The sequence below is a fragment of the Magnolia sinica genome, chromosome 2 (assembly GCF_029962835.1).
Source record: "Magnolia sinica isolate HGM2019 chromosome 2, MsV1, whole genome shotgun sequence".
Classification (NCBI taxonomy): domain Eukaryota; kingdom Viridiplantae; phylum Streptophyta; class Magnoliopsida; order Magnoliales; family Magnoliaceae; genus Magnolia; species Magnolia sinica.
The window spans coordinates 16,088,649-16,109,917 of record NC_080574.1 but is presented as its reverse complement, the minus strand read 5'-3'; the positions used below and the strand labels follow the sequence as shown (position 1 = coordinate 16,109,917).

The following is a 21,269-nucleotide window of genomic DNA, read 5'->3' as shown; positions in this document are numbered from 1 at the left end:
GAAAAATTGAAAAAAAAAAAAAAAAAAAACAATTTCTCTTGAAGTTTTTGCTTCTAATCCCTTCCTAACCAAAAATTGACCCTCCATTTTTCAATTTTTTGGAGAGAAAAGGAGGCTTGGTGTGGAAATTGAGATTGAAGAGTGGGTGTGCCCGAATTGCAAATGGTGAAAAAAAAATCGAGAATGAAGAAAAAAGCACCATATTTGTGAGCTCTGCTCCTTGTTTCTCTTCGTCGTCTGTCTCCCCCCTTGTAGTATCGATAGTATTGGCGTCAAGGGTTGGCCAACAACACAAAACAGCCGGAAAGTTATCGAACTTCCAGGTATTGGTGGAAATATTGCCAAATATTGCAATGTATCGCGGAAATATTGATACATTGCCATATTTTCAATTTATTGTCGTTATAAAATACCAAACATCGACGAAACATGTGATATGTGTCATCGATACCCAAATAATGCAGGCCCCTTTTGGAAAAATCAAAAAAAAAAAAAAAAAAAAAAACACCACCAATTTGTCTTAGAAATTGTATTAAATGGCATTTTAACCCAAATTAAACTAATTAAATTGTGGATCTCATTCTCATTAAGTTACAATATAAAAATCAGGTTGGTTGAACAATAATAACCATTGATTTGTGGATGCTTTTTTTTTTTAAAGGCCATTGGATATTTATTCATTTCTAACCGCCCTGTAAGTGCCCAACAATCTACTATTTTGATAATCAAATAAGAGTTATTTTTGGTCTATGATACATCTAAATTGGTGCCCATAATTTGGATGGTTTATTTTGAATTATTTATATGCCATGTAAGCAATTTCTATATGCATGTGTGTCACATGTCACTCTCTGCCAGAGCGTCAAGGTATTCTCTATTTAAAAAGCGTGGGGCATGCACCCAGAAATTGTACATGTGTCATATATTAACTCAAGTTAAACCAATTAAATATTAAAACCCACTGTTGCTAAGTCATGGTCCCAAAATCATTGTTTGAACGATATCCCAACCTTTGATTTGTAGACACTTGTTTGTTGAAATGGGACATCAGATATTTTTCATTCTTAATTTTCCAATAAATGTCCACCAATCTCATCGTTAGATGTGGAAGTAAACTTAATTTTTGGGTTATGGGACAGAATTTGGACAATTTAATTTCATTTACTTGTATGCCATGTGTGCAATTTTTAAAAATAATTAATTGGCTTTGTTTTCATACCTGTCTTCTATGATTCATAAATTATATGAATTGATTTTTATTTTATTTTTTATAGTTGCATCACTTCTGTCAGACGGTTTAGGACCCTATACAAGGGCACATGTGTGGATACCAATATTGAAAACATTGTCACTATGATTCCTTGGACGAGCCCATGCTTCTTGGGCGATCCTATTCCATCTATTTTCATTGAATCTGTGCTTTCCCTCTGCAACGGCCACACCTAAATCTGCTCTGGTCCTTGCTCCTCACAAGTTGTGAGTGAACTAAGATCTAGCATATCGTTTTAGAAACTTCTGGTTGTCCATCATTGGTTGTTGGTGCTGCGTTTACAAAGTCTTCTATCTGAAAGAATCTCTATGAATTATTTCACGAGCTCTCATTCATCCACTACAATTTCTATTTATGTTGTGAAATGAATCACAATGTGTGAGGCATATTTTGACCAAATTCCTTGCTACTGAACCCTTCCTCTTTGACAAACATCAGTCCTGTGAGATGGCACCGCAAATTTAATCTGTAAATGTCTGTTGTTTGAAGGGACAAGATGTAACATATATGGGTCAAGAGAATTTTAGGATCCTTGGCCTAGGTCTTTGCATAACTTGATTAAGTTTTTAGTTCTGACAAGTTTGGCTCCTGATTCAGTTATCAAGACCCTTGGTCCGTTGGGCCCTGCCATCGATGGACCATGCCCAAAAAAAATTCCTTGAGAGAAAGGTAACCCTTCAATTTATGACATACAAGTAGACAGTTGAGAAATGCAACAACTGTCCATATTCAACTGAAATAGTCCCAAGATCAGTGGCCATGTCTCTGTGGAATTGTCCATCTGCGGTGGGATGCAACAGAAACATGGTCTGGATCACCAAACCATGGCCCCAATTGTCAAAACTGAAAATCTGAATATGCAATGTCTGGACCAGGGATCCTACTATTACTCATTGGTTAGATGGGAGTGATGGGGGAAAAGAAAAAAAGATAGCTACAGCACATGTTTTGAATTTGTTGCAAGTCAAAAGAGTTGGGCAACAGCATTTGTATCAGTAATATTAGTGAAAATCTATCCATTATTCCATACTCGGAATTGGTAGTTGTGATTACTTCTTTATATATATATATATATATATATATATCAGGAGACCTAACAGTATGTTAAGTCATTTGAGATCAGAAAACACACACCATGTATATATACTAAGTTGAAGACGAGAAATATGCTTCCAAGCTGGCAGTAATGAGGTAAATCTGTTGGCTTTTGACTCCACAAAATACTTGTACGAAATTTGTATATGTATGCTGATTAAAACAATCTTGTTGAAGCCATTGTCATACCAAACATTCCTACTTTTGATTTTTAGTATCAGTCTGTGCATGTGTGTGAGTTTGCGCATGTGGTGATTGCTCCTGACGATTATGTAAACAACAATGTATGTTTGTATGTATGCATGTTTGACTACTCTTGACCACCATGATGTAAGCGACAAGCTTTCTGTCCATTTGATACACAACTCCATCAATCGAGTGAATAAATTTTGTGGCAGCAACCATGTATGAAATCTCTAGAAAAAAATGGTCCCTGACACAAGCTCATATATGGCTGACCACTCCCTTTGTCTGTGATAGTAACTTTTTTGGTTTTACATGTCTTTTCATATCACTAATTTGATCACTACATTGTTGAGTGCTTGTGGTTGCATTGTGTGCACTGAGAAATGCCGTGGCATATGCAGGATCAAGGCCACTCATCAGGTGTGGGCCACACTGGCCCAGAAATCAAGATCCACTCATTTTCTGGACTGTACATTTATATCAAATACATATCATTGGTAATCTTCTTCTTCTTCTTCTCCCCCCAAGCTGCTCGTCTTCCCATACAAGCGGCCCACTAGTGGGTGGACCTGCCTGATTTGGTCATGTTCACGGTGGCCTAAAACATGATGATGACCTGATTGCACATGCGCATCCCTTGTGGGTCATCTCTTCAATCCGTCCAGCTGTTTTCTCCTTGCAAAATGTTTAGGTTCATTCATTCACCTCTAAGATCTACATGGCCCTTGCTTCTGTTGGTATCGTGGCTCGGCTGCAAGGGTCTTTTTAGGTTTATTCATCAAGGCTGGAACCGCTACGCCACACTGATTTGATTAAAATCAGCTTTTGAATTATGGTTTTCTGGCATTTCTGGGCCACAAATGCACTGGTTCCTTTGAGCACTTGGGTCTTTTTTGGGGTCACCTCCCGAATACCCCATGTCAATCACATCCATCCATATCCCGGTGCAGCCTTACCCCCCCGTGGGACAGACAGCCTTTAGATTTGCAATCTGATTAGGCCAATATAATTATTTTCAACAATTGAATATGCACCGTTCATCAGGTTAATACCTGACTGGCCATTGCAGCTACACGATTATGAGGTGATGGACCTTCACTGAGAGTCCACAGAGTGGTAGGTTGCTGAAATGACCAGATAGCATGGTTGTGTTCATATATGGCAGCTTTTAGGAGGATTCTTCTCAATCTGCAGTTCCTGCAATTGAAGGCTCAGCAAGAGCTACCAATGAACCGGACCTAATAAGTTCTGCGCGCCAACGTAGCATTGATTGCTGAGCTGAAATGCCTTTTATGCATGAGACCAACCTGCTGATTTGGTATGGGTGGCAGATTGGGGTGGTGCAACAGCCAGGTGCCATTTAGATTACGCTGTATAAGTATTCAGGCCTACCATTTATTTATGATAACATTTATGGACCGTTTAAAGAAACTTTACCTAGGTCCACTTGTAATGTGCATAAGCTCCTGAAGGAGTAGACTCATCGGCTATTGCCTACTTACCCGGGGGGAGTTAACTAGCAAAACGGCAACGCGTTTTAGTGAAAAAAGCAAAGAGGGAAAAAAAGGGAAATGCCGACAATTCAGAGAATAAAAACTTCATAATATGGTTTTTGGACCCTCCCCAACAAAAAAAAAAAAAAATAGTGAGAAAAACTGTGTATATTCTGTATAAATAAGTTTAAAAAAGAAAACTTAAAATAATTAAAAGTTCTATATATGTATGAACAATAATGTACGTAGAGAGTGGAATGATGTTCCTTGCATCTCTCGCAATCCTTTGTTTTCAAGTAATCCTCATATACATTAATTCCACTGCATTAAGCAATTCTTACCTTCTGCTTGATTTGTTAATGGGTGGCAAACAGTAGTTTTTATATTTCAAATTGATTTCCCACAGAAGTTTTTATTTTTATTTTTATTGAACAAAAAAAAAAAAAAAAAAAAGCGTTTTAAGTCAGTTTGCCCAGAAATATATAGAGAGTTTTAAACGTTTAATAAATTTACAAGTATTTTTCAATAAATACGGAAGTTTATAATTAGTGGGGTGGGAATCAGTTGGGCCTGGCTGGTCCCCTTGCTGCAGGCCTGGTGCACGTGCTTAGTAAATGGATTTGGGCTATGTAGCCCATTAGCTAAATACCCAGCCCAGTAATATTTGATAAATCTCAGCCGAGCTGCTCCTACACATTAGATGTTGAGGCCTTAGGACAAATCCCAGGCTTAAATTGTGACACCCTTAACGGTGCAGCACAGCAGGGTAGTTTGGCCCTGGCCAAACCTGAAAATTAATCAAATCCATATTTCACACCATGAAGGTTCCTAAATCCTAATCCATCCGTTGATCAAGTGGGACACACATGCACAAATAAATGGACATTCAGAAAATGAAAAACCAATGTCTATACTTTAAGATCTGTGTTGCCTAACCGATGATCGGACATAAAATGAAGTTGGGCAGGGCTAGACTTGGTCTGTCTTAAATGACCTAAGCTGAAAATTGATTGAGCCATATGGACCAAGCCCAAGCCCAAGCCCAAGCCCAACCAAGGAGCCAAGCTAATCGATGCAAGCCCGGTCCAGATTCAACGGAAGGATGTCCAAATATTGGTGGTTTGTATCTTTTTCAACAGGGGTGATTAAAAGGCTACCATTAAGAACTTGCTAGTGCCCACCGTAATGTTTATTTGTCATCCAATCTGTGCATATGGTCATGCACCTGGATGAGGGTAAACAACAAATATTAGCTTGATCCAAAACTTGTGGCCCACAAGAATTATTTAGTGGTCAATTGCTACTGTTTCATGTAGTGTGGTCCAACTGAGATTTAGATCTGGTTCATTTTTCGTGCATTCCCTGAAATAATCTGAAAAAAATGGATGGACGGTGTGGATATACTGCACATACATCAAGGTAGGCCGTACCATGTTGGGTTAGGTAGGGGAGCACTGAAACCGCGCGGGAGAGAAAGGTGGGATTGCGACAGGCACGAGGAGGGCCTGACTTGAGCTGACTCATCACTACATGGACAATCATGCATCAGATCCACCCGTCCATCATATGGGCGATTGCATTTCCACCATAGATCCAGAAAATCAGTGAAATGATAGAATTACAGCAGCCACACCATAGGCAACAGTGTAAAAATCATTACTAAAACCTTTAAACATACTTAATTTGGCTAACATGAGTATTGGAATGTCCTGATTTTGTGGAATCCTTTAAACCTGGTGTGGAACGAATGATGTCAGGTGGATTAGATGGAATTACACACCACTGGCGGATCCCACATGCAACTTGGACCACTCTAATGGTGGGACTTCCCATCGCAACTGTTCATATTGCGTGGCCCACCTGAGTGTGGAATCGGCCTGATTTTTGGGCCGTGGTCCAAACACAAGGTGGTGCACCTGATTAACAAGGTGGATCTCATCCACATGACGTCATTCTTCCCTTATCAGTGAAATTAATGCCTTAGCGTCCGCACAGAGGTCATGCTTGTGTTTTGAAAAATCGGCATTGAAAAGTTAGTAAGCGTCTGGTAAAACCTAATTTTGTAATTCATCGCTTCAAAATTAATTTTTAATGATTTTGGTAAATCAGACTGTTTGGTAATCAAAAGATATTCAATATATATTTCACAAGAAAATTCACTTAAAATTTAAGGGTTTTTTTTTTTTTTTTTTGCTCCGGTCACCACAATCTAGCTTAAAGCTTAATGTGAAATGCAGTAAGTGATTTTCTGTTAAAATTTTGATTGAATTTTCACCAAAATATCTCAGTCAACTTTTTTAAATGGTAAAATTACCCTTTCAAATATTCAAACTGCAATGGGATAGTAATGAGAAAAAGAACAGGTCAAATCAATCTAAGAATGCAATCTGAAATTCAAATCAAAGGATGAATCTTGCAGCGGCAATTAGTCATTGCATCATACGGCAGAAGTAGGCCGCTATACCCTAGCTAAACCCTCATTAAAACATGTTCATGCGCCTGGTCACTTCTTCTGCAAAGGCGAACTTATGGGTCCACTTATAGTCACACCAATTACATTGGCCAATCAGCGTAAAAGTAGCATTGTTGGACGAGATCTAGTCCATTCATCATTCAATGCAACTCACCTATGAGTAGTTATTATAAATCTAGAACAATTCAATTAGATAAAACTAACAAAATGCTTAAAATCCTACAACTAATACTATCTTTCACTATATATGAATCATACTATCGTAATAAGTAAAATTCTAATTAAATGATTAGGAACAGTCCAAATACGGTCAATTCCTCTTCTCATAGATATAGTCACATCTCACGTGGGTTGTGCACCAGTTCGACCATAATTTCTTGTTCATGCATCAACTCATCAGTTAATTACTTATCTCTATAATTTTTATATCAATAAAAATGTAAGCTAGCCAGACTTAGTGAGAAAACCTAGCATGATTCATAATTATTGAAATTAAGGTATAATAGAAATAGAGTATGCACAATGACATGGATGCAAATGGTATATGGATATATCAGATGGTATGATCATTTATCTACTTGGATTGGAAATCATCAACCTGTATTCACCTGTTGGGTATGCTTTTATATTTTAGTAGATTTGGGCATACTCTACATCGACTTTTCTTTCAAGGAGAGTTCATAGGATTTACAAGGCAATGTATTTGTATGATGGTTAATGTATGAATTGCATCATTTTCATAACTAACATAGTTACTTGTCTTAATTAGAATATTCATATGTAAATTTAACGTACGATTATTATAATTTATGCAATTAGCCATGTATTGGCATGTAATTTACCGTAGCATACATTCACCATCGTTAAATCAATAACATCATAACAAAATACTCCAATTAATACATAAATCAATTAAACCATTACAAATAATTTATTTTAATTCCAATAAACATGAGACACGATATGATTACTCATCTGAGTCTACTAGTGAAGAATACTCAAGATGATTAAATTGATTTGAATTTATAAATCTTATTAATTATATCTACACATTGTTATTCATTTGGTTATATTACATAGTGGGGCCATCCTTTGATTATCATTATAGGTGGTCAAACCCTAAATGACCAAATAATTAAAATAATATGTTTATTAAATTTAATTATAAACATTCAGATTTTTTAAAATTATATCAATTGATGCCGTCGAATCAAGAAAATACATTTTAAAGTATATACATCGTTAGATGGAATTTAACCAATTTAAACAAATCTACACACATTATTATCCATTCATTGGTTAAACATAAGAGAAGAACCATAGATTTATTAATCTGAACCATTCATATGCTCATTTACATTTAGATTCTAAAATCGAATAACAAATGGTTAATTGGGGTGGCCAATCGGATGATTGGATCATCAAGATTATTGAAATGTTAGCATATTTCGCCTCGACACATTTGATGAATAGTGTGAATCTAACCACACATACACCGATTACTCATCTTGACCTTCTACTCCAAGTGATACCAACACTTGCGCATAAATATGAGATTTACTTATTAAACACTTTTAGATCTGAATACGATGATCAAGTTCATATAGAAGTTACGACCCTTGTATATTTTGGTCTTAATGATCTTACGATCCATATAAATGTAATCTAATTCGACCAGATGTACACTAATCAATCTTTGCTACATGAAATATTGCATGAAATTTTAGACTTCCACTATTTTTCATCGTATCTACTCACAGATCAATGTAATAAGTGTGTGGTCGATCTACACCGTTCATGGCATAGATCGAGTCAAATTACATTAAATGCACAAAAAAAAAAATAATGAAATAATGATTGTATTTTTTTTTAATATATGAGTTGATGTAAAATTTCTCTTAGGACACCTCTTTATCAAAAAAAAAGCTTATTTAAGATATTGAGAAATACGAGAGAGTTAGGCCCCGTTTGTTAAATCTGAAGTCTAAAGCCTGAATCTGAAATCTGAAACCTGAATCTGAAATCTGAAGTCAAAAAACTTGTTTGGTAATTATGGCTTAAGTCTGCAAATTAAGTACTGAATTTGAAACAATCTGTTTGTTAACAAATATCTGAAATGTTTGAAATATGTTAATTTGACACATTTGCCCCTATTTCTTGTTTGGAAATATTTTACATTATAAAGAAATTATTTTTAATTAAATGAAAATAAATTTATTCTATTTAATTCGAATAAATTATGGTATGGTGCCATAAATCCTCTTATGTGAGTGTAAGCAGCATCAACCGGATAATATTTATCTACATAAAAACAAATAACATTTTAGAAAATTTTCAAGTTATAATTTTACCAAGCTATATATATATATATATATATATATATATATATATATATATATATATATATATATATATATTAAATATTGCTTGGAGGAGGCAACATAAATTTCTTTGTTGGATCAAGCTTAGCATCCATAGGGACCCTTGAATCACGTGACACCCCTCCCCATCCAGCTATGACATATGTAAAAATCATATTAAAGTCACATATGGCCATAACATTCTGAGCACATTCACCCCTTTCTCTTCCTCTATAAAGTATTTGTTTATCTGTCAGGATACATGCAGGAAACAATGTTGAATGAGCTTTGTCCATTGAAAACATTTTGAGGGCCATAAAAGTTTTGAATCAAGTTGATTTTTGTTTTTTCACTTCATCTGGGTATGTATGACCTAATCTACATATTGGATGTCAAATAAACAGTACAGTGGGCCCTAGGAGGATTTTAATGGTGGATATCCAATCACTATTGTTTTCCTATGGTGGGGTCCACCTGAGATTTATACCCATCTTATTTTTGGGATAAAGAAAAAAAATAATATGTAAAAATGGATGAAATACATCCATCATAGGGCCACATAACATTGACCATCACCCACCAGGCTGGGGAGTAGATACATGTTGATACAACAAGCTCGCAAGATGAATGTATGGTTTGGATATAATAAATACATCATGATGCGACCCACGTAACTTGTTGATGTCAATACACTAGCCAATCCACTTCCAATCCCGTCCCTGACTCGGAGACGGATTGGCTACTCCACCCGACACCAGCCGGCTAGTGGGTGGTGCTCTGTGGGCCCTACTATGATATACATGTTTCATCCATTCCGCTCATCCATTTTTATAGATAATTTTACAGCTTATTACAAAAAATGATAGGGATATAAATCTTAGGTGGGCTACACCACAAGAAAAAAAAATGAATGGATATCCACCATTAAAATCCTTCTAAGGCCCACTGTGCTGTTTATTTGACATCCAATCTGTTGATTAGTTCATAAAGACCCAGATGAAGGGAAACAATAAATATCAATCTTATCCAAAACTTTTATGGCCCCTAAAACGTTTTTAATGGTCAATATTCATTCAACACTGTTTCTTGTAATGTGGTCCACCTGAGATTGATATATAGTTCATTTTTTCTTTAATACCATAACATGATATATAAAAATAGATGGACGGCATGGATGAAACACATACATCATGGTGGGGCCCACATAGCACCAACCAGCAACCATTGGCCGGTGGCAGTGGGAGTAGCCAATCCGTTCCCATCTTCTGTCCAGGATGCGGATTGCGTACTGCCCCCACCCGTCCCTAGCTCCGAACGGGCAGTTATATGGGTGGGCCCACCGTGATGTATCTGAACATCCAAACCATCAATCTATTTTCTCAGGCATGAACACAAAATTGATGCAGATCCAATGCTCAAGTGGACCACACCAAAAATAGCAGCGGGATAATGATTTTCACCGTTAAAAAATTCATGTATACATCCATTGGAGAAACCTTTCTAAGGGCCAATGTGATGTTTTTTTACCATCCAACCTATTCATTAGGTCATGTATACATGGATGAAGTGAAAACACAAATATCAGCTTGATCTGAAACTTTTTCAGCTCTCAAGAAGTTTTTAACGGTGGACGTTCAATCCCCACCTTATGGTCCAATTAATCATTGGACCTGCTTCTTTTATTGGATCACATCTTAAATTATCTAAAAAAGTTGATGAACGCTGTGGATCAAACACATAAATCATGGTGGGGCATAAAGAAGTTTCACAGGTTAAAGGTTGATTTTGTATTGCGCAAATAATTTAAAAGAAAAAATTTCCGTGAAAAATCACTTAGCGTTTTCCGTCTTCCGCGTTAATAACGCATTAACAAACACCACTAAACATGAAAAATTTTCTCCATTCCATGTTAAGTGCGAAAATTCGGCGTTAACAAACACAGCCTTAGAGATATATAAAATCAGAAGTCTTATCGATAGAAATAATATAAGAAATAAGATAGGAGATATGAATTAGGATAGAGAGATGAGATACCAAATCTTTCTCAAATTTAATTTTCTCTGGCGGGAGATACATAAAATGCTAATCTATCGTAAGGTTAGTATAGTCCGATTAGGGCACCTTTTAACTGAGAAATGCAAAAGCGATTCGTGGGCAGTGACATTAACGATGTGAACCGGGTACACTTATGTGCGATCTGGGTGTAACAGGTGGGGTTCTTTGTGAACATGATGTATTCTAAAAATCATGTTGGCACGCTCATTAAGTGGGCCACAAGTGCACGCTGATTTCTGGCAGTTAGTGATTTTGTTTCTACCATCCATTTCCCTAGAACAAGTGTAGCTCACCTGGTGAGTGGATTGGGCTCAGATATGAGCCAAAACGTGATCATGGTCGATCCACTTAATGATTGGCTAGGATCTTGTACACGTATGACATATTCGCACATGTCCCGTGATGCACCTCTTCAATTTCTTCTCCTGAGAGCTACCATAGAATTTCTCCCTTGGTTTGTAGACTGCCATACAAGCACATGGATGGCTTGGATCATCACAGACGAGCCACGTGCAAGGCATACATTACGGCGGCTCGAAAATGTCCTGTTCCCTGCAGCACTGGATCACGTGCACAGATCAGAGAGGACTGGAAGTATCCTCCGCGACGCTGTTTTACGCAGCGCGTATGAAAAACACCCAAGCTCTGTGAGGCCCACCAGTTATATATGTGAAATCTACTCCGTCCATCAGGTCCTATCCGCGATTCTAGGATCTGAAGGAAAAAATAAGCCAGATCCATAACTCAGGTGGGCTACACGGAAGGGAACGATGGGATCGACTGCATGCCAGGGTTAGTGTGGGCAGCCACCATGGTGTATCTCTTTCATCAGATACGTTAATTAGTTGTTAGTTACAGGAAGAGGTGAAGATACAGGAATCGGTCTGGTCAAAAACTTAGGTGGGCCACATCACGTGAATTTAGAGGTTTTAGGAGGAATTTCACATTGTTTCGATTACCGTGGCCTATCTGAGTTTATTTATTTATTTATCTAGGTGATCTTTTACATTTACGGTTCAAATAAGGGTTCTCAGCTGATGGACGGAGTGGATTTACATATACGATATTGAGGGCCCCACAAAAACAGGTGTTGAAGACCATTCTGGTCCAATGAGGGATGCTAATTCCGTATGCCTCGTTTCAAGCTCCAAACATAAAAACACTACACATGCCAACAAGGCACATGTGTAACAGATCCAGCCCGTTCGTAGGGTGATCGCCGTGTAAATGTTTGTTTAGCCAAAACTCCGACCTATCCGTTCATCAGGTGGCCCACACGGACAGAGAAATGGACGGTCATAAAAATGGCAGCCAACAGCCAACACTCAAGATGCACGTGCTGCTCACTTGATAAGTGGACCAGCTCACACATGCACCGTCGGGCTCACCCTACGGACGTACGGAAGACTGTACTCATATGCCACGTCCCCATGTACTCGGATTCGGTAGTGACCCCTCCAGTACCGAACTCGGTACTGGTCAAAGCACTTTGGCCCCACCATGATGTATATATTTTATCGATGCCGTCAATCCATTTTTAAGAATCATTTAATCGCAAGAGACCCAAAATGAGGCAGATCCAAAGCTCAGGTAGACCACACCACTGGAAACTGTTGGGATTGAACGTCCACCGTTGAAAACTTCTTGTTGGGTTACAGAAGTTTTGGATCAAGCTGATTTTTCTTTGTTTTCCATTCATCAATGTTTATGTGACTTTGTGAATAGTTTGGATGGAAAATCAACATGCAGTGGGCCCTAAGAAGGTTTCAACGGTCTCCATCACTATCTCCACTTCTTCTTATGGTGTGGGGTGCTTGAACTTTGGATCGTTCTCATTTTGGGGCTATTGATCTAAAAGGATATGAAAAATGGAATGGACGGCATGGATAGAACACATACATCATAATGGGGCCCACAAAGCTTTTCCAGTACCGAGCTCGATACTGGAGTGGTCATACGAATCCGAGTCGGCGGGTTTGTGGGTGGCGGAGATGGGCTTCTTGAATTGGCACATCACGGCCCTTTCTACAGTCATATGCGACGAACACCGGGGCCTAAAAGCACCTTTCCCTTTTGAACTTTGAGACGACTCCCTTTCCCTCGCACAAGACTCCTGCGTTACACGTGCGATATCATTGCACGTGCGACTGATAAAGGCCACACCCTAGGGTTAGGGTTTGCATGGATGGATTAAAATATTATTATTTTGGTTCGAAAGATATTCTCTTTCGTCATGATATAAGATGCTCACAGCGAAAGCTAGCACATTACGTTCGAGCTTGGCTCTTGTAAGATAGAGTCAATGGTTAAGTGATCCAAACCGTTTATATGGTGGGCATCACCGTGGATGGCCTATTTACCAAAATTCCATAGATTAGAAGATCCTAACCGTAGAATATTAGGATTTATTGCTTGAATGGATAATTTTCATTGTTGGTCCCATACCTAAAGTTTTACAAATTTTCCATATGGGAAGCTTGAAACGGTGGACCAATGAAGGTGATACCCATAAAATCAACGGTTTGATCGCTTGTACCGTACAATCGCTGGGTCGGAGGATTATATGATCCTCATTCTCTTTGTAGTCTCGTTAGCTTCTTACCGTCTTTTAAGGCCCTGAGAATCCACCATCCTTCTTTCCTTTTACTTTCCCTGACTTTTTCCATTTTCTTCTCTCTATAAATTTGATTTGCAAAGACATCTTGGCAAACGCCCCTCGGACGTTAGTCAAACTTTTTTATCCTACTTTTCTTTTTAATGATAAAAAAATTAGAAAAAGATGGCGGAGTATGGGAATCTATGCTCATGCAAACGGATACTGTCCACGTGGCATACATCCAATACAATCGTATCTGTTCATATTGTCTAGATCGGAGTATATGATCCATAAGCTCAAATAAAATTAAAATGATAATGTAATGGCAGATAAATAAATGAATGGTTATGAAGAAAAAAATTCGACTGTCCAAATTTTGGAAACAGATACCATTGGTGGGAAACTATGATTTTTCTGTCGATCCGAAATCAGTAATATTGAATATCTAGATTGGGACAGGAGATTTGGACGAGTTGGATTAAGGTGCATGCATGCCATGTGTAGAGAGTCAGGGTGCACGCCTATGAATAGTCATACTCTCTGGCCCCTGCCAGCGAATCGAATAAAACTCTTTTGTGGGAGAATGGACGGAAATGCAAGCAACGAGAAAAGAGGTGAGTCTTAGACAAAGGAGCTGTTGTAAACAGTCAAAGACCTGTTCAAGCTTGGAAGAAGAGAAAGGGAGAGGATCCAAAGGGTTCGATGAGGAAGGGTTTGATCACAGACTTAAAGTTGGAAAAGGGAGAGTTTTTTCGTGCGGAGAAAGATAGAAACGTCTCAATGCAAAGACCATTACTGACTCAGTCACCAATCAGAATCTCTATCTTTCCTTGTCTTTCAAGAAAGCCCATCTTGTATATATTTTCTTGTCGTGGTACAACAACTCCATGTTTCTTTCTTTCATTGTATTTCTACATCTTTGTTTATCATCTTGCTATACTGCTTGTAAATCTCTCTCTCTCTCTCTCTCTCTCTCTCTCTCTCTCTCTCTCTCTCTCATGTGTGGGTAGATAAGCTACAGGTCTGCTGAAAAAAAAGAAGAAGCTACAGCTCTGCTGTATGGTCATGGTGCATGACTGAATATCCTAGCCATCCATCAGGGTGATCGAACTGTGTAGATGCTCTCCAATGATGGGTAGACAGGCTACAGCTTTTCTGTATGAAGCATGACTGCATATCCTATCCATCCATCGGGGTGATCAAGCTATGTAGATGCCCCGAAACAAGAATCAGCTGGGCCACAAGCTTAAAAGGAAATGTACGGCTAAAAAAACTTGGCTGAGGTTATTTAAGCCCTCCAGCTATTTATAATGTTGAGGTCCACCTAGTGAGTGGACCAACCTAATTTTCTTATGAGAGCATCTAAAAAGTCGGACCCACCTTGTAGATGGCGTGGATGTTGCACCAGTTTGCCATGCTGGCACGTATGTGTAAATGGTGTACACGCCTTTCGGCTTAGCAAATCTCCATGACCTAATGAGATTCTTACTACATTACCAGTGAACAGAAAATTATAATCTTCACAAGCTGACTAGATTTCATGGAACCAGTTAACATTACCATTCGCCCTCTCTCCCTCTCTCTCATGAAAGCTCTCTCTCTCTCACCGAAAATGATAGTATGATATCATCGTCCGCCTGATAGATATGATAACTCTTTTCTTTCCATTACAACTCTGTACTATTGTATGTTATAAGTACATAAGAGAGGATGTATCTTACTGGTGGATGTAGATAGCGGTTCGGGGAGTGGATTCGGTAAGGCTGGGGTAACACCTTGGTCGGTCAAGCCCTAATCGTGAAGCCCACCTTTATGTATGTGTTATATATTCATGCTTTCCATCCGTTTTTCCTTGTCATTTTGGCGCATGCGCCCAACAATGAAGCAGATCCAAACCTCAGGTGGACCACTCTACAGGGAACAGTGGTGATTGAACACCCACCATTAAAAACTTTTGTAGCCCTCCATAATGTTTATTAGCCATCCAACAACTTAATAAGCTCACACAGACCTGGATGAAGGGGAAAAAAATATCAGCTTGATTCAAAACTTTTGTGGCCCTCCATAATGTTTATTAGCCATCCAACAACTTAATAAGCTCACACAGACCTGGATGAAGGGGAAAAAAATATCAGCTTGATTCAAAACTTTTGTGACCCACAAGTATACAATCACCAATGTTCTCGTGGTGTGGTCCACTTAGAATTAGATCTGTTTCATATTTTGGGTTCGTGCTTTAAAATGAGCTCGCATAATGGATGTATGGGTCAGACCCGCCATTATGACTTAACAAAACTCTATATTACCCTGACCAAATCTGCTCCCATGGTTCCCTCCTTGATGCTGCTATTGTTGTTGTGAGCACTATTAACATGTTTCATTTCTAATGTCATCAATATAATCTAGGCATTATCCCAACTGATTAAGTTCGCCTACATGAATTCTCTTCCACCATTCACTCTATGAAGGGCTATAGCATCCGTTCAATCATAAGTCATTAAGCCTTTTCTCACATTATGATTATTATCAATATTAAATAGATGAAAGAAAAGAAAGAAAAAAAAAAGGATCAATAACTAATGGGATTTAAAAGATCTACTTAGGGCCAGTTTGGTTGCCACTTGAAAATGAGTTCATCTAATTTTATCCAATAGTAGTTATGTATTAGAGATCTTTATTTGTAGGGATTTAAACTATAAATTATGATATCTAATAAGTAATTGATATTAATTAAAATGAGAAAGTGGGACCCAAATAGTCCTTAATTCCGTTCATCTTACAGGATCGACCATGGATAGGAAATTCCACAAAAATCAAATGTTCCCCATTAGATAAGTTTCCCGGAAATAAACATTTAAGAGAAACATACAGCAATACCTACAGGCCAGAGAAATGGTTAAACATCAGAGTCTGGGATCTACCAATGTGGAAGTGTTTCCATAAAATCAAAGGTCGGGATGATCGAACCATAGAGCCCACTTGCAGGAAATGGGTGTATCAAGACACTCTTAACCGTCGGATGCATAAGGACATTTTTGTAGCAGAAGATTCCAAGTATCTGGCAAGTACCTGACACGTCTACGTATATCCGTATCCGTACATGTCCAATGCCCTATTCCGACGCCCTACCCTATAGGGTCTATGCAAGGATAGAAGAGCTGCCTCTTTTTATTTTCTTTCGAAAAGATCCAACACTGTTTTGAAATCTTCATTACTGGCATCAAAGGAAAAGCAACTCTCAGAAAAACACATTCAATGATTTTGAAACCCATCTCAGCTTTCTCATCAATAGCAAGAAATTCAGCACTCTCTCTCTCTCTCTCTCTCTCTCTCTCTCTCTCATCATAAGAAAATCCAAAGACCGAGAACATTAAATTACACCTCGAGAAGACCTCACTCAGACCACAGAAGATTGTAATGGAGGAATTGAACTTGCTTCTCTCTTCAATCTAACCAAATTACCAAAACCCACCAGCATTCATGCTTTGAGGAATACCTAAGTCACAAGCCACAAGCTTCTATATACAGACACTCAAGAAGATAATATCAGACTCAGACCCAACAAGGTTTTTTAAAAAAAAAAAGAAAAAAGAAAAAGAAAAAGGCAATCGAAAGATGAAAAAGAAGCTGAAATTGCTTGAATGGATATGAAGAAGACTAACATGGAGAAGGAGGCATGAGATTCAATCCCAAGTCTTCTTTCCTCAACACGAAGCGAGCCTTCATCGTCTCGACATTCCTCGACGGCGATGTGGGCTCGGGGTGTAATCTCTTCTTGGAATGTAGAGGCACTCCAAACAGCTTTGGACGAGATCCATTGTTGCTGTTGTTGTTATCGTTGTTGTTGTTATTATTGTTGTGGGTCTTGTTGTGGTTGTAAGTTTCTTCAACCACAGTCAACGAGCTGCTTGAAGTACTGGTAGAGTTCAAAGAGCCCTTGACATGAGCTTGTTTTGGGAGAGACTGATGAAACTCAAGAAGCTGATGGAGAGGCTTTTGCACTGCTGAAGCAGCAGCAGTAGCAATACTAGTATTACAGATCATGAGAGAAGAAGGGAATGCAGTGCTGGGAGTCACAGGCCTCACATGATTCTGCACGAAGTAGATAATGTCATTGTACAGCTTCTTCATATGGGCCAGCTCCGAAAGAAGCATGGAATTGCTGCGTCGAAGCCGCTCGTTATCTTCTGAGAGGGCAGCGACAGATACTCCCGCCGCAGCCGCCGCCCTTGGAGACGACAACGGCGACGACGATTCATACCAGTTCGCCTGCTCGTCTGATTCGGACGGTGAGATGCTACCCCTTCCCGGGTACTGAAAGAATACGGGTGCTGCCACTGGCCCACCAATGGAAGGGTGGTGATGGTGGTGGCTTACTGTAACTTGCGGTTGGGATGTCTTCCTTCGATGGATCTCGCACAGCAAATGCTTGTCTCCCTTCTTGAAGAACTCGTTTGCAAACTCCCATCTATCAGGAACGATCTTCCTAAATCCCTAAAATATCAAAAGATAGGAAAAAAAAAAAAAATTTATTACGGAAAACCCATCTGGATCCTTCATTTGCAATGGCTGAAAATCTGCTCCGTACGTTTTGGAATAAGGAGAGAGGAGACTTACGTAGGTGTTGAGCTGGCGAACAAAGCTGGAGAAGTTGTTGTGTTTGAAGTAGTTGGGGAGAAGGTCGCGTGCGAACTCAGGAGGGCGCCAGACAACGAACGTGGTGTCGTCCTCGCCCCAGGAGACGATGTGATCGGTAGAAGGATCGTCGACAAGCTGGTAGGTTTTGGTAAGAAAAGGTGCTGGGACGGACTTGTGGGAGTCTAAAGAGAGTAGGATTCCCTCGCAATTATCTAACATAAGGGCCATGGAGAAAGGAAGAGAGTTCCAGAAAGAGTAGGAGAAGGGAGAAGAAGGGCAGAGAAAAAGGGAAGAGAGAGGAGTGTATGGTGTATATGTGGTGTATGTGAAAATGTGCGGTGGTGTGATGTGGGGTTTTTGTAATTGTATGGTTTTGCGGTTGTTTTTTTCCTCGGTTTCCTAGTGCGGGAATATGTGTCTGTCTGTCTAGGACTGTGAAAGAAGGGAGTTTCAAGACAAACCCGTGACTCTACTGACTCGATAGCGCGCACACGCACTTAAAACACACGCTCTTGCTTGCTGCCACTGCTTCTACATACCCCAGAAAGTTAAAATGGAAAAGGGTAGAAATGCATGTGGTATCGTTTTCCATTAGTTTTGCTCCTGCGCCGGACCATATATGGAAAACTACTCGCGACTGTAGGTTTTCCTCTTGTCATGTCAGGCGAGATCTTAGACGTTCGTTTCCGCACGCTTCAGGTAGATCACACGTGCATTTGACAATGAAGCCAGTACTTTTACATTTGTGTCCACATTGATGAACGGCTGAGAGTGACTGTTTCCGTTGGAGAGGCTGTTCTTACATCTTTTTCTTTCAACTTTATGGACGGACCGGATCTTGCATGATTCTTGTCACACATGGGATACCAGGTTTCTTTCTGTAAAATTACTTGAACGCCCATTTCGCTAAAGGTGCGTTTGGTTGCACCAAATATCATGAGATAATCAGGATTAATCTGTCTAATTTGGAATAAAATATCCTGATATTGCATGAAATTTGGTGCAACCAAAGACACCGTAAGCCAAGTGTGAAATTACTTAATGAAGTTTTGATTCTTTATTGAGCCGAGTTGTCTTTTAACCGTTCATTTGCAAGCATCTATTCAACGGTTAGGATCATCTGATCGGTACACATTTTTAGATATGGTCCATCATCAGTAGGGCTTAGATTTGAGTGCCGTTTTGATAAATACATATGGGTCCACATGTATAGTAAAGTAGCTCCTGAGTATCAACCATCCGACATGGCCCATCAGTGGTATAGCCGTAAATAAGTGGTACCCAAGAAAGGATGGCATTTTTGGTGGAACCACTTCAAATGAGAAACCTTTTTTCTATTTTCCCTTTAAAAGTGGAGGTTTTATAAGTCCACACGTGTGTATAAAGCAGCCTACGTACAAGAATCAAAGTGTGCCAGATGGTGAACAGGAACAAGATCCAGTCCGTCCATTAGGCGTATCACACCCCTCACTACACATATGAAATAAATAGACGGTTGAAAAAGAATTTTTTAACCTGCCTGTTTTACTTTCCACAGTGACCCACTAATGATGGGACCAGATGGGTTATTGGGAGAGGGCATGACCCACCTGAAGAACGGACTGGATCTCTCGATGGTACACGTGGCAGCGTATAAATGGGCTGGCAAACCTCTTAAAAACGATATGCAGCTTTGGCTTCCTTTATTGTTAATCCCCCCACTAGCCATTCAACCGAGAATCCCATCATTTTCTACTTGCAGAAATATGATCATCGAACTACGTGATGGGATTTAAAGCTACCGTGACGACATTTCTTCTTCTTCTCTCCTTCTCTTTTTCTTCTTCTCCTTCTCTTCTCTAATAGATATTCCAAACTTCTATATCATATGCTCTACTACCCTCTTCTTGCCTTTACTGACTCTTTTCTTTTTTTTCCTCTTTTTAGCCTTTTCTCTTTACAACTAGACTCGTCCTCTTCTCTCTTCTTCCCTTGGCTCGGCTCGGCTTCATTTCTACTCTTCTAGCTCAGGTGATGGCATTATTGTCCTAAAAGTTTCCATGAATAACTGAAAAATGCAGCTTTCTTGTAATTGCCCAACCATATATATTATATTTACTAGATAACTTTGATAGTACTCTGGCATTATGTGATGGATGGTACACAGGCACTTATAAATTACCTAGAAATGTGATACATGTCATTAGAGAAAGTCTAGTTATGATTCTCAGATCTATCATGAAGCAAAACTTACACCTATCAAATTGGTAGACATTTATAGGACAGTTAAAAACAATGCTATGGTCATATTTCAACATCTAAATCTCAACCAATCAGAGGTTAGGATATTTCAACCAGTCTGGTTTGCTGATTTTGACCTAACCACAATGGTTTCTACAATTTGGTCGGTTTAAGTTGAGTCAATACCTGCCATGTGTACAATTTCCGAGTGCCTGCGTACCAAGTGCCCTACACTGCCTGAGTATCATATAAACTCCCCCATATTTTAAGAGAGGTTTGTCCACCAATACACGCAGCTACACGTGCTAGCCTGGACAGTGTTTGTAGTATCTGAGACGTACGTATGGTGGAGACAAATCTGGATATCGCAACATATGAAAATAAGGCTTCCCTATTAATGAGGAAGGATATATATGCAGATTGAATGTGTACCGTTGGCGAGTTTTCTTTTAATCCGTACGTTATTTTCGAACAGGAATGGCTCACTTGCCGTGTGTTAACTGTGTGAGACCGCTTAGATGAGCGAGTGAACTATCAAGTAGGCCATACGTGAACGCAAACAAAGGATGGGATCCATACAAAATCTACAGATATTTTTGTACGTCCATTATTTTCATTCTTGGGTGGCCTACCTAATAGCCAACCATCATGAATTTATAGATCCCCACTTCATGAACGGCTCGGATGTAATACATAAGTGCCAAGAAAGTACTTGTCGCCGCGTGTACAGTTGCGTGTTTGGGAATCTAACCTTACGTTAAGAAACAGAATGAGATTTTACACCCCCTAGTTTTTGATACGTACACACCCATGCATTCTCATAATGATTGAATGCACTCAAAAGAGAAAAAAGGTTGCACCAAAAAGAAAAAGGAGAAAAGGG

At 39.1% G+C, this 21,269-nt stretch overlaps 1 protein-coding gene across 1 annotated transcript; it reads right to left on the bottom strand.

The window, feature by feature from the left end:
* Positions 1 to 16,764: 16,764 nt before the first annotated feature.
* LOC131236422 (heat stress transcription factor B-4) lies at positions 16,765 to 18,695 on the bottom strand. Its single transcript, XM_058233565.1, has 2 exons — positions 18,146 to 18,695; positions 16,765 to 18,022 (listed from the first exon to the last, which is right to left on the bottom strand). Exons 1-2 carry the CDS (start codon positions 18,392 to 18,394, stop codon positions 17,186 to 17,188), a joined length of 1,086 nt encoding a protein of 361 aa, XP_058089548.1. The 5' UTR covers positions 18,395 to 18,695; the 3' UTR covers positions 16,765 to 17,185.
* Between the last annotated feature and the right edge of the window lie 2,574 nt (positions 18,696 to 21,269).